This window comes from Scyliorhinus canicula, chromosome 10 (genome assembly GCF_902713615.1).
Source record: "Scyliorhinus canicula chromosome 10, sScyCan1.1, whole genome shotgun sequence".
Classification (NCBI taxonomy): domain Eukaryota; kingdom Metazoa; phylum Chordata; class Chondrichthyes; order Carcharhiniformes; family Scyliorhinidae; genus Scyliorhinus; species Scyliorhinus canicula.
The window spans coordinates 93,549,212-93,563,106 of NC_052155.1; the positions used below are offsets into that span (position 1 = coordinate 93,549,212).

Sequence of the window (13,895 nt, forward strand, 5' to 3'; positions counted from 1 at the left end):
GGGACACTGGCACTGTGACGGAGCAGTGCTAAACACTGTGGCACGCACCATATATATTTAAACCTCCAACACCCGAAGGGTCTCCTGTGTCTAGCTCACACTTGGACCGGGGTATTTATGTCCCAGAAGTCCCTGTTTTAAGGGGATGGCTCTGCCCCCCTCATCTGGGTAGATAGAACTCAGGTGAGACCACAGGGACCCAGAGATTGCAGACCCCGGGGCCTCCTGGACGACGGAAAAACAAAGACAGAACACCTGTAAAGCCTGGAGGCAGTCCTTAGAAGGTTTTCAGCAGCAGGCGTGCGCCTATAGAGAGAGAAATGTGTTTTCCTAGCACCTCAAGTAACCTACCTGGGGTACAAGGTTGACAGATCAGGGCTACACCCTTTGGAGGATCGGGTGATGGTGATTAAAGATTGCCCCGGCCCCCACAAAGATCCTTTTTTAGGACTGGTGACATACTGAAAAATGCATACAGAGAAGAGCTTCCATCTTGGTCCCCCTACACCAATTACGAAAAAAGAGGCAAGCCTGGGAGTTGCCCGCCCGCCAAGACAGGGCTTTCAAGAAGATAAAAGAACAGCTTTCCTCAGAGACCGTCTTGGCACACTATGACCCCAGGAAAGAGTTTATGCTCACGTACGACACATCTCCATATGGCGTTGGTGCAGTTTTGGCACACAAAGGGCAAAACGGACAGGAACGACCTATAGCGATTGCTTCCAGGACGCTGGCAGCAGCAGAACGCCCAAATCGAAAAGGAAGGACTGGCTGTGATCTTAGCAGTGAAGAAATTTCACCAGTACTTGTATGGGCGGAAATTCACTATAATTACAGACCACAAGCCATTCCTGAGTTTGTTGAAAGAAGACAAAGCAATACCACCAATAGCTTCAACCCAGATCCAACGCTGGACCCTACTACTGGCGGCGTACCAGTATCAACTGAAGCATCGGCCAGGAACCTGGGTGGCAAACGCTGATGAACTAAGCAGGCTGACATTATCGGATGCCCCGCCATTAGTACCCAAAACAGAGGAAAATGTAATGATGTTACATTTGTTTATGGACCCAAAGGACCCGGTTTTATCAAAAATAGAACACATGGTGCTAACTGGGCTGATGGAAAGACCAGTCCAGGTGGAATTCCACCCTTACTGGAGCAGAAGAGAGCGGATCACCGTGGAAGATGGGATCCTGCAATCGGGGGCTCGAGTAATAATGCCAAGTCAAGGCCGTTGAGCCATACTGGCTGAACTACATTATAGGAACCCTGGAGTCTCAAAAATGAAGATGCTGGCCAGAAGCTATGTCTGGTGGCCGGGACTGGACACAGACATAGCAGCATTGGTAGGTTGGTGCCAAAAATGCCAACAAGGGCAGAAGGTGCCACTAGCAGCCCCGCTGCACCCATGGGAATTACCAGGAGATGGTTGATAGCTTTAAGTTCCTGGGGGTCACCATCACCAACAGTCTGTCCTGGTCAACTCATGTTGATGCAACAGTCAAGAAAGCCCAGCAATGTCTCTACTTCCTGCGGAAGCTAAAGAAATTTGGCATGTCCGCATCAACTCTCTCAAACTTCTCCAGATGTGTGATAGAGAGCATCCAATCCGGCTGCATCACAACTGCTCAGTCCAAGATCACAAGAAACTGCAGACTGTGGTGAACTCAGCCCAATGTATCACACAAACTTGCCACCCCCACATTGATTCTGTATACACCTCTCGCTGCCTCAGGAAAGCAGACAGCCTTATCAGAGACCCCTCCCACCCAGGCTTTGCCTTCTTTCAGATCCTTCAATCAGGCAGAAGGTACAGAAGTCTGAAGACTCACACATCCAGACATAGGAACAGCTTCTTCCCCACAGCTACTAGACTCCTCAATGACTCCCCCTTGGACTGATCTGTTTCCTGTAAGAACACTATTCACAACGCCCTCTGCTGCTCATGTATTTGCTTTGTTTGGCCCCTTATTCGACACTGCAACCAACCACTGTTTTGTCGATGTACCATTTGTCAATGTTCCCTGTTGATTATTCTTGTGTCTACTATCTACATACTGTGTACGTTCCTCAGCCGCAGAAAAATACTTTTCACTGCACTTTGATACATGTGACAATAAATCAAATCAACCTTAAGAGCTGGTTTATCTCAGTGGGCTAGACTGCTGGTTTGTGATGCAGCACAAGCCCAGCAACGCAGGTTCAATTCCTGTACCAGCTTACCCTAACAGGCACCTGAATGTGGCGACTAGGGGCTTTTCACAGTAACTTCATACTTGTGACAATAGAAGGTGATTATTATTATTATTATTACCTTCAAGGCAAAACTGGAACCACTCCAACCTCAGTCATTGAACTTCAGTGTCCAGATGACACTTGTATGACACTCAGGTCCAGTGTGTATGTGTCCAACACCCCAGGAGAGATGGCTTGGCAATTAGCTTGTATTAATCACTCATTTAGAGTGACATTTGCACAGATGTTTGAGATTAACGTCTGGCCTATTGTTCGGCCAGGTTTTCTGAAACTCATCAGTAAAAGCAAGACAAGATTTTGGGCCACGTTTCGGCAATGCAGGCACAAAATACCATGAGAGTTGGGAAATGTGATTCTTGCTGATAAGATCCCGTTTCCTGATTTTCCCCGTCCCTCACCAGTGATGGAATGAGGTTCCTGAGCAGAAAAGACGGGAACCTCATTTAAATGCATTTTGACGAATTTTCATTTCATTAAAGGGCCAACCCATCACATGATCCTCCCTAACTGAATATTCAAACCTCGGCTATGTGCTATCACATCAGCTATGTTGACAATAGTATTATGAAGATGGAAAACAGCTGAGGAGATCCTACCAGGGTACCAAGCTAGGTATAGCCCCCGGTGGGAGAGAGACATTCCTGGGTAATTCAAGCCTGTGTCAGGTGGCAGTGCCAGGGGTCGATCCTTTGGGAGACCAATTGGGAAGGGCGGGGTTTCCCGTTTAGTGTGGTTGGGAGGGGGAGAGCGCAGAGGCCTTTGAAAGGGTGGACATGGCAGTGACGGGGGAGTGGGCATTGAGGGTGCGACCTGCATTGAAGGGGGGCCTGGCATTGAGAGGGAATACCTGGCAGAGAGGGGGGGGAGCACCACAAATACTGCTGCAATGTCTGCGGAGTCGGCCTTGCCGACTCTATCAGGCCCAGCCCCCACGGACTGGCGGCATAAGCCATGCCCCTTGATTTTGGTTTCTTAGTGGCTCAAAATCTACTCTGAAAACTCGGCAGTGCATCTGGGGAGATATATGCCCGTTTTCAGTCAAAGCCTGACACGCTGTCAAAGCATGGAAAAATTCTACCCAAGACACCACAGCAATTCAGGAGGTCAAAGCAATTCATGAAAAAATGCCAATAAATATGCGATACTCCCAGCTGCTCTCTTACCAGCTTGTGGAAAAGTATGTCGCTGTACTATTGTTGAGAGTTTGACACTTTGGAGGTTTGTTTTATCACGAGGATGGCTGGCACTTTGGACCTCAGATAAGGAGCAATATAACTAATAGCACCAAAAATAGCTGCAGCAGCCTGCTGGTCATAGACCTAGAGCTGCAAAGGGGAGAAGGGAGCTGGCATGAGCAGAGTGGTACAGCTCGGAGGAGATACCACCCAGAACATAGAGAGCTCACTTTCCTCGAGATGTCAGAAACTGGTGTTTCTGGAGGGTCACACTCTCATTTCAGGTGCTGGCAGACATCTGCACCTCCTGGAAGGAGACTTGCCCCCTCTTTGGTTTTTTCTTTTTGCAATGGGGGAAAGAACAGACATATGAGTGACTAATGGCATTTGTTCAGCTGATGAATGAGCTCCATTTGGTGAGGGTGAATATCAGGGAGAGGCATGAAATTGCATAACAATGAGGGTGAGCGTGAGATTGATAGCTAGCTGGCGATGGGAGGAAGGGCATAAGCAGAGGGGGATGGGTGCATCTTCAAGGTAAGCACGTGTCAGTAGTAAACTGGGAGTATGCTAGAGAAGATAGAATAATGAGGTTGAGAATGGAATAATGCACACAAAAGAATATGGGTGAATATGCAGATGTAGTCACCTTTCCTGTCTGGTCAGGTCATTGAAGTGTTTCCTCTACATCCAGAAGCTTGGTTCTACCTTCCAGCTACTCATTTCCTGGGTAAACTCTAACCATGCATTCTTTGTTCCTGCCATAGCTCTCTTCTTCTCATTTCTGCGGGCAAATACGGCCCCTTCAGCTATTCACAGCCAGCCCCCAGCAACACATTTGGGAGGCATCAATGAACCAGGACAGCTTTGGAATGTTTTGGCTCCACTCTTTAACTTCCTCTTTTGTTCTTTATAACTTCAGTGCCCCCAAATTTCATCTTTGGATTGTCCCTTTAAATACTGAAGTTGAGATTACATCATGCAGGCCTCATAACACACACTGTGGTGGATTGGATGACAAACCTCCATGCAAAATGTTAATGTGATGGCTTAGTTATGAGGCTATTAACTGATGCATTGAACATTTATCTATATTTCCCATGCAATATCAAACCCCCATCTCCGGCTCCCAGTGCATCTCCCTGCTAAAATTGGGGCAATTGATGCAGTAATCCCATCCCATTGAGTATGTACTACACAATCCAATCTTAATTGAATAGATGCACATTACTTTAGAAGACATAGATTTCAGTGCATTCGTTGGAAGCTTTGATCAATGAATATATTTTCAAAATGTGTCACTTTCTAAAATCAAAAGAATTACAGTCCTTTTTTTACCTGTCTGAAAAAGATTTTTGCCTCATCATTATATCAAATTGAGTATTAATAGAAGATGATTTTAGTTGGCATGCTAAACTTAGAAGAAGCATGCCACGTGCAAACACATCTCACACTAATTTAGTTAAGCTGAATACCTTCAATACTACTCAAAGGATTATCACTGAGACAAGACCATCTGTTCTCCGGAATGTAATAACTCTTAATTCTAACGCAAGGCATTACAGTGCAGAAATGGAATACAGCTACTGATAAGGAGATTAGAGCTTTGTCGTTTTACTGTTTAAACAGTGTTGGGGATGACGAGGCACGAAGATAGTCGACAAAACTCAAGTGTAGCAATTCAGATAAAGGAATCTGGTGTATTCTTTTACTTGTTCCTTTATTAAACAGCTGTACAAAATTGTGGTTAATCTGTAAACCTGAATGCTGTTCTAACGCTCATTGGATAAGGCACATTTTCACTGACAGTAGATAATCCTGTTTTGCCACTTCAGCCATTAGGTTATGTAGACTCAGCTTTAACATTTATGAACTTTTCCCGAGAATAGAGAAAATATAAACGGCTATCTACAAATGAAAATTAAGCCTAAGTGTACCATAAATAAGTGTCCCCTTGTCAATCAAAAGAAGATTATCTGGAGTCCAGGAATATTTCCAACTTTCCTCAATGTGGGGAAGATTCTTCACTCAGGTCAGAGCTCGGCAATATGCTGAAGGTTGCCAAGCAACAGAACTCATTCAAATCGAAACCGAGCAAAAAAATGAAGGGCTACAGCTACTTAAGGTAAATGTTGTGTAAGACCGCTTTAGTAATTCAGCAATATAGGTGCTATCTGTCAGAAACATCTAAATGGTGAGTATATGATGAAGTATTATTTTTGATGTGGCTGTGTCTTTTTATTTGAAGCCAATAAAATGGAAAATCCGCATGATATCTTACATTTACACTTTCAGAGCTCTTTGTGATGAATAAATTGAAATGTATCCCTTTGTGTACCTGAAAAAGTAAGCCACACTAACTGGACCTTAATAAACTGGCTTAGCAGAAGAGATTAAATTGGTTTGGTTGCTACTCAATGTCATATTTTTCTTACTTTGATATCAAAAATCCCAACTAAGCAGTGTAATGCTGATGAAAGTGCAAAGTTAATGTTTGCCTGGGGTTCGCTGTACTCTGAGGATTTCTCCTGATTCCAAGCACCTTCATGATTTTTATCCAACAAATGTTTCCACTTATTCAGGACTTGTTATTGCTGATCATGATAACCTTGTGCATATTTAGACAGTTGTGGAAGATAACTTCGTTAACCCTAGGCCAAACTTGACATTAATGAACTGAATGAATGTGAAGATTGTGAACTGTTAGCGCAGCAGTGAAATAGTTGGATAGTATAGATGAGGGGCTGGATTCTCCCAAAATGGGACTATGTCCCCACGCCGGTGAAAAATCACTGGTGTTGCACTCCCGAGTTCCTTAAAAAAAAAAGACCAATTCGTTCACCTTCAGGGGGCTAGCCAGAACCTGGAGTCATTCTCGCAGCTTTAGCTGTGGTTACGGGACCCCGCACTTCCGGTTTCGAGTCCGCGCATGCGCACGGCAGCGGCCTCCAGCGGCCACACCAAGCAGCATGGCGGACTCAGATCACAGTGGCGGGTCTGAAATGTAGCCCCCCCCCCCCGATTGGCCACGCACCCTTCCATCAGACCGGCCCAATCTGTTCCCCCGGCCACCCATAAGCCCCCCCTCCCCACCCCAACCCGGTGCCCGATCCCCCCACTGAGTCCGTAGTCACCATGCGAGGTTCCTGAACGGTAATAGGTGGTTAGAACACGCTGTCGGGAACTCGGCCGGTTGGGAACAAAGGATCGCTGGGTGGGCCTCTGGCAATGGCCCCCCAGCCGTACAGAGTAAGTCACAAAAACGCCGATTCTTGGGTCCCGAAGAATGGCCGGAGCGGCACCGGCCTGATTTCGGCACGGGGCCGCAGAGAATCCAGCCCGAGACTTTTTGCTTCACACCATGGAGCCAGTGATTATATTGCAGGAACAGAACCATGCTTTTGCTCTGTAGAACAGTCAGAGGGAATAATGTGCTAATGTGATTCCAGCATCGTAAATTGTCTACTGGCCAGGTCTGCATCCAAATCAGTTGACTTTGCATGATAATGCAACAATATGTTATTGGAATCAATGGAAATCGAGTGTCAGCAGAGGGCTGCTACTGCTCTTAACAGCACTCACGTTTTTGTTATGTTGAAAGCTGTAGACACTTCAGTTTCTTTTCAGGATTTGGCAATTAGAGACCTGAAAAATTGGGCAGCAAGTCAGGGTGGTTCTGCAAGGACTCAAGGAGGTATATAAAACCATTTTGCTTTCTATCCTTCATTCAATTTCTGTATTTCTCGATTTGATAACTGAACAACATTTAATTTATGTTGCCATTTATTGGGTTCACCAGGAATTCATCAGCAAGTTCAGTACGTCCCTGAGCATAAGCTAATATTTACCAGTGGACCACATAGTAAATTGAACACATAAACCTTTTGGAGCATCCTGTTGAACAAATTTATTTTTATTGCTTACGTGCAGTAAAACGTTTCTGCTGATAGAGTCCATTATTTGTTTTGTGCTGTGTTGTGCAGGTATGCACTAGTTTTGTTTTGGTCTATTGGCATTGTAGATTGAGACAGGATGATTTGGCCCTTGGGAGTTCCTTCCTCCAGTACACTCTCTTAGATACTGTTTTATTGTACCACATAATTTATGTAAGTCTGCTATGTTTGTGTGTACTAACTTAATTGCTACATTATTGATAACATTCCTCCATATGACAAAAACATTTTGGCACATGTATTCAATGATACCTTTTCTTCATATGTCATGTGACACTGCTGTACAGTAATATTGTTGATTTACTTCTCTCCTCTGTTCCAAATCATAAAACCACAATACTTCGTATTTCCAAATTATATTTGAGGGCTGTCCTCATGCAATAAAAATCGCACTTGGGTATAATTTTCACCTTTGCAGTAATTTAGCGTGTGATCGCATTAATCCAGTGGAAGAGGGGGAAGCATGCAGTGCACCTACTTGTTATGGATTCTGCCTGACTTTTATTCCACATATTTTAATTGTTCTACTCAGGATGCACTCCTCCGCAATACTGCTCAGGGAATAAAATTTAGCCCAGTCGTGTTCCTCTATCACCCAAGCACTTGCTGGCTGGGCCACTAACATTGACTTATGTCTGTGAATATTCAGCCATTCTTGAAATAACTGGGTCACTCCACAGCTGCATTAGTAAACTTTTCAAAATTGATGCCAGCTAAGTGGCACCTTAGTTGATTGAAATCACTGAGCAATCGTTATTTCAGCAGTCATTATTCTCTCCCAGCTTTTGACTATCACTAACAAAATCCCAAATTCACCCCCCAAACTAATGTGTTCATTATCTGAACTATGATGAAGGAAATGCATTCAGCCAACTTTCCCGAGAGAGAAGCAACAATGGCCCCAAGATACCTCAGAATAATAGATCATGGCCGGGATTTTCTGTTTGGGAGATTATGTTCTCCTGCCGGAGGAGAATTACAACGATTTGCGTTCCTGCTGGAAACACAATTCACGGAGCAATTCAGTATTCCTCGACATGCAAATTTATGCTTGGCGAGGAATATGAGGGATTCCCGAGGGAAGCCCACTATTGGACAGCCCACTCAAAATGATGAGTAACTCAAAGTTCTGTAACTACAATGTTTATAAACCTCAACTACATTAAAGGGAGTTAAGTGCTATCAATTTCTAGCTCAGCGTTACAAAATCACTCAAGCATCAAATGTGAAGGGGCACGATTGGAATGCACTTAACTTTCTTTAATGTGATTGATGTTTGTAAACATTGTGGTTACAGCACTTTGAGTTACTCATCCATGAAGGAAGATGAATGAAGCAAGGCTCACAGCTGTTTTATGGAAGCTGTCAATCACAGATAACTATGAGTAATGAATGAATGGTTTGCAGCTAAAGGATCTGAGAGGTTTAAACACAGGTCATTGCAAGAATGGACACATGGTACTTCCAGATGAGTGTTACAACTGTACTTTTTTTCATTGCCCTGCCCAGACTTCTCTCTAGCTTCCAGACAAGGGTCTCTTTTCTGGAGGGGTCCCTTTAGTTGGTGGATCCTGTAGGGAGTCCCATTAGCCAGGCAGTCTCTGGGGTGTCCCTTTAGTTAGGGGGTCCCTGTGGGGGTCCCTTTAGTTCAGGGTTCTCTTGGGGGTCCCTCTATTTAGGGATCCCTGTGGGGGGGTTTCCCTATTTATGGGTCTCTGTGGGGAGTTCCTTTAGTTTGGGGTCCCTGGGGGGGGGGTCTCCATATTTAGAGGCCTGGGGGGGGGGGGGGGGTTGCTTTAATTAGGGGGTGGTGGGGCCACCCATTTTAGGGGGTCTCTGTGGGGGGGGTCTTGGGGGGCAGTGGGGGTGGTCTGTTAGGGGAGGGCTGAGCAGGTTGTGCATTGTTGGGGGGAGAGGGTGACCGTCTGATGGGCTTTGGACTTAACTCCTTCAGGGAGCCCACCGCGAGGGCCACCATGTCAGGTTCATGTTTGATGATATCTGTAATAATCCCCACCCACGTTATTCCCGGTCCAGATGACTGGAGAATCATGGAGACCTGGAGAATCTGGTGCTGGGCCCGCTAAATTAATGCAATGACCCATTTACCTTCTTTAGCAACTTCTCGCTGATGCACAGGCATTAACCCCCATCCCGTCGTCAGCGGGGGGGCCTGGGAATAACGGTCGGTTTGGTGCCTGGCGCAAACCTCGATTTCGACCAGATGCCCGATTCTCTGCTCAATCGTGATCCGTGTTGCCGATGTCTCGGGGCGGAGAATCCAGCCCTATATTTGCAAACTGTTTGCTCATATCCAGTCAAGAGATTAACAGGTTACATGGGGTACCTTTTGGAATCCAGCATCGAAATGCGTTCCTAATAATGTGTACTGCTAGGTCAAGGTGTTGCCATAGAGAAAACAATGCAGAACTCTCGGCTCCCCAATTTCCCAGGTAATTCAAAAAAGGTGCAAATCTTGAGCATATTTCTTTTGTTTTCAGAGAATGGGTTCTTGTGTATGAATGCATGTAATTTCCAGCAAGCATAAGTGAGTTATGATACAAGCTTGACTAATTATCTTAAATTGGTTGTTAGTGTAACTATTAGCGCACTTTAGATTGTCCGGAGAGTGCTGTTGAATCACAGAACCACACCTAATATAGGCATTTTATTTTGGGTTTTGCAAACACTGTTTGATTTGATCAGCTGATTGTTTGAATTTACGGCCCATGTATCTGGTATTGCACTGCCAGTGAAACACGTGCACAAGTTTACTCAATTTTACGGCAGGCAGAACATCTTTTTGGACTGATGGCAGCATCCAGTAAGTGGGAAATACCATTGCGTAGCTACTTCCTTGTAGCAGCATGAAATGGCTTGCTCAATCTGTATGTAGGCTATACGTCCCAATGTTTGAAACAAAGGGGACCACTGGGATATAGGCGAGGAGGAGGCCATTCAGCCAATTGAACTGCTCAGTCATTCAAACAGATTATGGCCAATCATCTATCTCTATGCCATTTTTCCACTATCCTCATATCTCTCGATCACATGTCTTGAACATGTTCAGTGATTGATCTGTCTCAGTTTTCTGGGATGGAAACTTCCAAAGATTCACCACCTTCTGAGTGAAGAAATCCCTCCCATCTCAGTCTTCAACAACATGCCCCTTATTCTGAGACCTTGTCCTCTAGTTCGCGACTCACCAGCATGGGGACACATCCTATCCATATCTACTCTGTCAAGCCCTGTAAAAAGTTCATAAGTTTCAATGAGATCACCTCTCATTCTTCAAAACATTAGGGAATACAGGCTCAGTTCCCTCAATCTCTCCACATAAAACAATCCTGCCATCCCAGAGATTAATCTGATTGCACTCACTCAATGGCAAGTATATTCTTCCTTAGATAAGGAGACCAAACTATAAATAATACTCCAGGTGAGGTCTCGGCAAGGGTCTATACAACTGCAGCAAGACATCTTTACCACTGTGCAAAAATTCCCTTGCGATGAAGGGTAACATACCATTTGCCTTTCTAATTGCTTGCTGAAACGGCATGCTAACGTTTAGTGACTCATAATCAAGGATGCCCAGATCCCTTTCAACATTAATTCTTTGCTACCTCTCAACATTTAAGAAATACTCTGTCTGTCTGTCTTTTCCAGCAAATGAATAACTTCACAGTTATTCACATTATACTTCATCTGCCATGTTCTTGCCACTTACTTAGCCTGTCCAAATCCTCTTGAAGCCTCCTTGCATTCTTCTCACAGCTTTCATTCCCACCCAGTTTTGTGTCATCAGCAAATTTGGAAAAATTACATATGGCCCCCACATCCACATCCTTTATATAAATTGGAAGCGGCTGTGGCCCCAGCACAGATCCTTGTGGAACCTATGAGTAACAACCTGACAACCTGAGAATGATCCGATTATTCCTCTGTTTTTTGACTACTAACCAATTCTTTTTTTTAACTTTAGAATACCCAATTAATTTTTTCCAGTTAAGGGGCAATTTAGCGTGACCAATCCACCTACCCTGCACATCTTTGGGTTGTGGGGGCGAAACCCATGCAAACATGGGGAGAATGTGCAAACTCCGCATGGACAATGAACCAGAGCCGGGATCGAACCTGGGACCTCGGCGCCATGAGGCAGCAGTGCTAACTACTGCACCACCGTGCTGCCCAACTATTATCAATTCTTAATCCATACCAATATATTATCCTGTTTACTGATCGAATGAATCAACGTGTTCCTTTAATTTTGTCAAAAAAGGCAGAGTACTGACCATACTCAACCAGCCCATGCTTGCAAAACCCAAAACAAAACATCTACTGTTAGATATGAATCCACATTTGGACAGCACTTGATGAACAACCCTGATTGCATTACTGTATACAATAAGAATCAATTTAAGATAATCAGTCAAGCTCATACCGTGGATTATTTACCTTTGCTATAAGTGATATACAGGTCTCCATTCTCTGCAAACAAAAAGAATGTGTTCAGGTCTTACACCGTTTTTGAACTAGCTGGGGGACAAATAAGAACAAAGGAAGCGCTTCAAAGGGTGCTTTGAGGCACACCTCAAGAAATTCAACATAATCGTCAAAGCCTGGGAGACCCTTGCTCAGAAGAGACCTACTTGAAGGAACTTCCTGATTGAAGGGACACAATTTTTTGAGAACACTCGATGCCAAGAGAAAACCCAGAAAGGGGCCCTGAGAAAAGAATACCAGTGATCGCAAGGCCAAGAACCAATCCCAACTCCCGGAACACCTTCCAAGTGTACGGCCGGAGTCGCTGCTCTAGGATCAGGCTCATCAGCCACCCACACGACCTATGACCAATGACGTGGAGTTTCTTAGGTGCACAATCATACTTGTTTGCGAGTGATCCCAAAGAAGAAAAAAAAGAAGAAAGATAACTTGGGTATTTGCAATAACCAGTTCTGATTTTTAGCCATGCCTCATAATGGCTGAATTGTTGTGACCTCTCACAATTGTTGTGAAATTTAATCTGATATGCATTCAATATTTTCTTTATACACTGTATATTTGTAAAAAAAAAGTATTCTTATTTGGCCCACGCACCCTAACCTGTCCTTCAGTTCCAATAGTTTTCTCAAGCCTTCCTTGTTTCTCACCTCTGATTTAATTACTTCGCATCTCTTAGTTTTCCCTTTATCTGTTGAGCCTAACACACAATTCCTAACTATTACATCACTCTCTTCCTGTTTGTTTTAGATTTATTATTTATGCTACCTTTTCTACCTGAGTACATCATGCACCATTTACTAGTTGAAACTGCAAATGTCTGCCTCTTTTCCCACAGTCCTGCAAAGTTTTATCCCTTTTTAAGTATATATCTAATGTCATTTTGAAAGTTACTATTGAATGGGAAGTACACTCATCCTAAAATGACAGCAAAATATAGACCTGTTCTTACCATTCTACACATTACATTTAATCACTGTGCCTTTCTAACTCGAGGTATTTTGCTGTTTCAGAAAATTGCACGTAAAGAAATGCTACCCCATAATCTTAGCAGCTGAAGCTCCAAGATAAAAGTTCAACCTGAAGCTTTTGCATTCTAATTCTTTGGCCAAGTTCAATTCTTCTTCGGTAGTATATAATATTGGCAGTATTCTTTAGCTCTTTAAACACGACTCTCAGCTCTGTTTTTACAAGTTACTTCAGGCAAACAATTTGTTCTGAGAATCTGAGGCAGTTCATCGAAGTTGAACATTTAGTTCTTTTCATTGTCCATGTATTTCTATTCCTTCTGCTAACAGATAAATATGGCTCTTCATCATTTGAACATTGGTCAGAAGGATGAAAAGTTAAGGCTGGTAAAGAGGGTCATTGTGTCTTTGACTGGACTCAACTGTGTTACATTTTCACCAGCGCAGTTCATATGTATTTCTTACTAAAATGCAAAATACTGCGGATGCTGGAAATCTGAAAATAAAAACAGAAAATGCTGAATATATTCAGCAGATTTGGCAGCGGCTGAGTATATGTGGCTTTTTCTGTTTTTAAATGCAATAGGTGATTGGGGCAGTAGATTTTAATAATAGCAGTGAGATTTTGATTAGGAATTGTAGCTTACTTACTGGCAGCTGATTTCCATTAATCACTGCTTTTCTATTTGAATGATAACAATGGAACATTTTTGGCCAAACTCTTTTCAACTGCAATTTTATTCTATTTGTGAAATCAATGCAAAGATCTCTATTGGCAACTGATTAAATTTTAAAGTCTGACACAAACAGATGACAATATACCTTTTTGCCTGAGGTTTTTAAAATTATAATATTTAAGTAATCTTGTTCTTCTGAGCAGGATTCTTCAGCTTCCCAGCCATGTTTCTCAGCAGTAGGAGGAGCTGCACCATGATGCACAATCAATGGACACAAACGTAGGTGAAGTCCGAACAAAAGGCTTTAATTAGCAAGAAGTGAGCCCGGCAGTAGATGTACAGGAAAATGGCTGGCTGCCGGGA

The 13,895-nt window shown here is 43.7% G+C and overlaps 1 protein-coding gene across 3 annotated transcripts in view; it reads left to right on the plus strand.

Moving 5' to 3' along the window:
* The first annotated feature begins 5,019 nt into the window (after window positions 1-5,019).
* The window catches only part of rgs20 (regulator of G protein signaling 20), a 287,058-nt gene continuing 278,182 nt past the window's right edge, over window positions 5,020-13,895 (plus strand). For 2 of the 3 annotated variants that reach the window (XM_038809356.1, XM_038809357.1), the window contains exon 1: window positions 5,022-5,559. In XM_038809356.1, the coding sequence (XP_038665284.1) occupies window positions 5,443-5,559 (117 nt within the window). In that variant the 5' untranslated portion in view covers window positions 5,022-5,442. Of the gene's footprint in view, window positions 5,560-13,895 lie in introns of all 3 variants that reach the window. The other variant, XM_038809359.1, reaches the window with a different exon arrangement.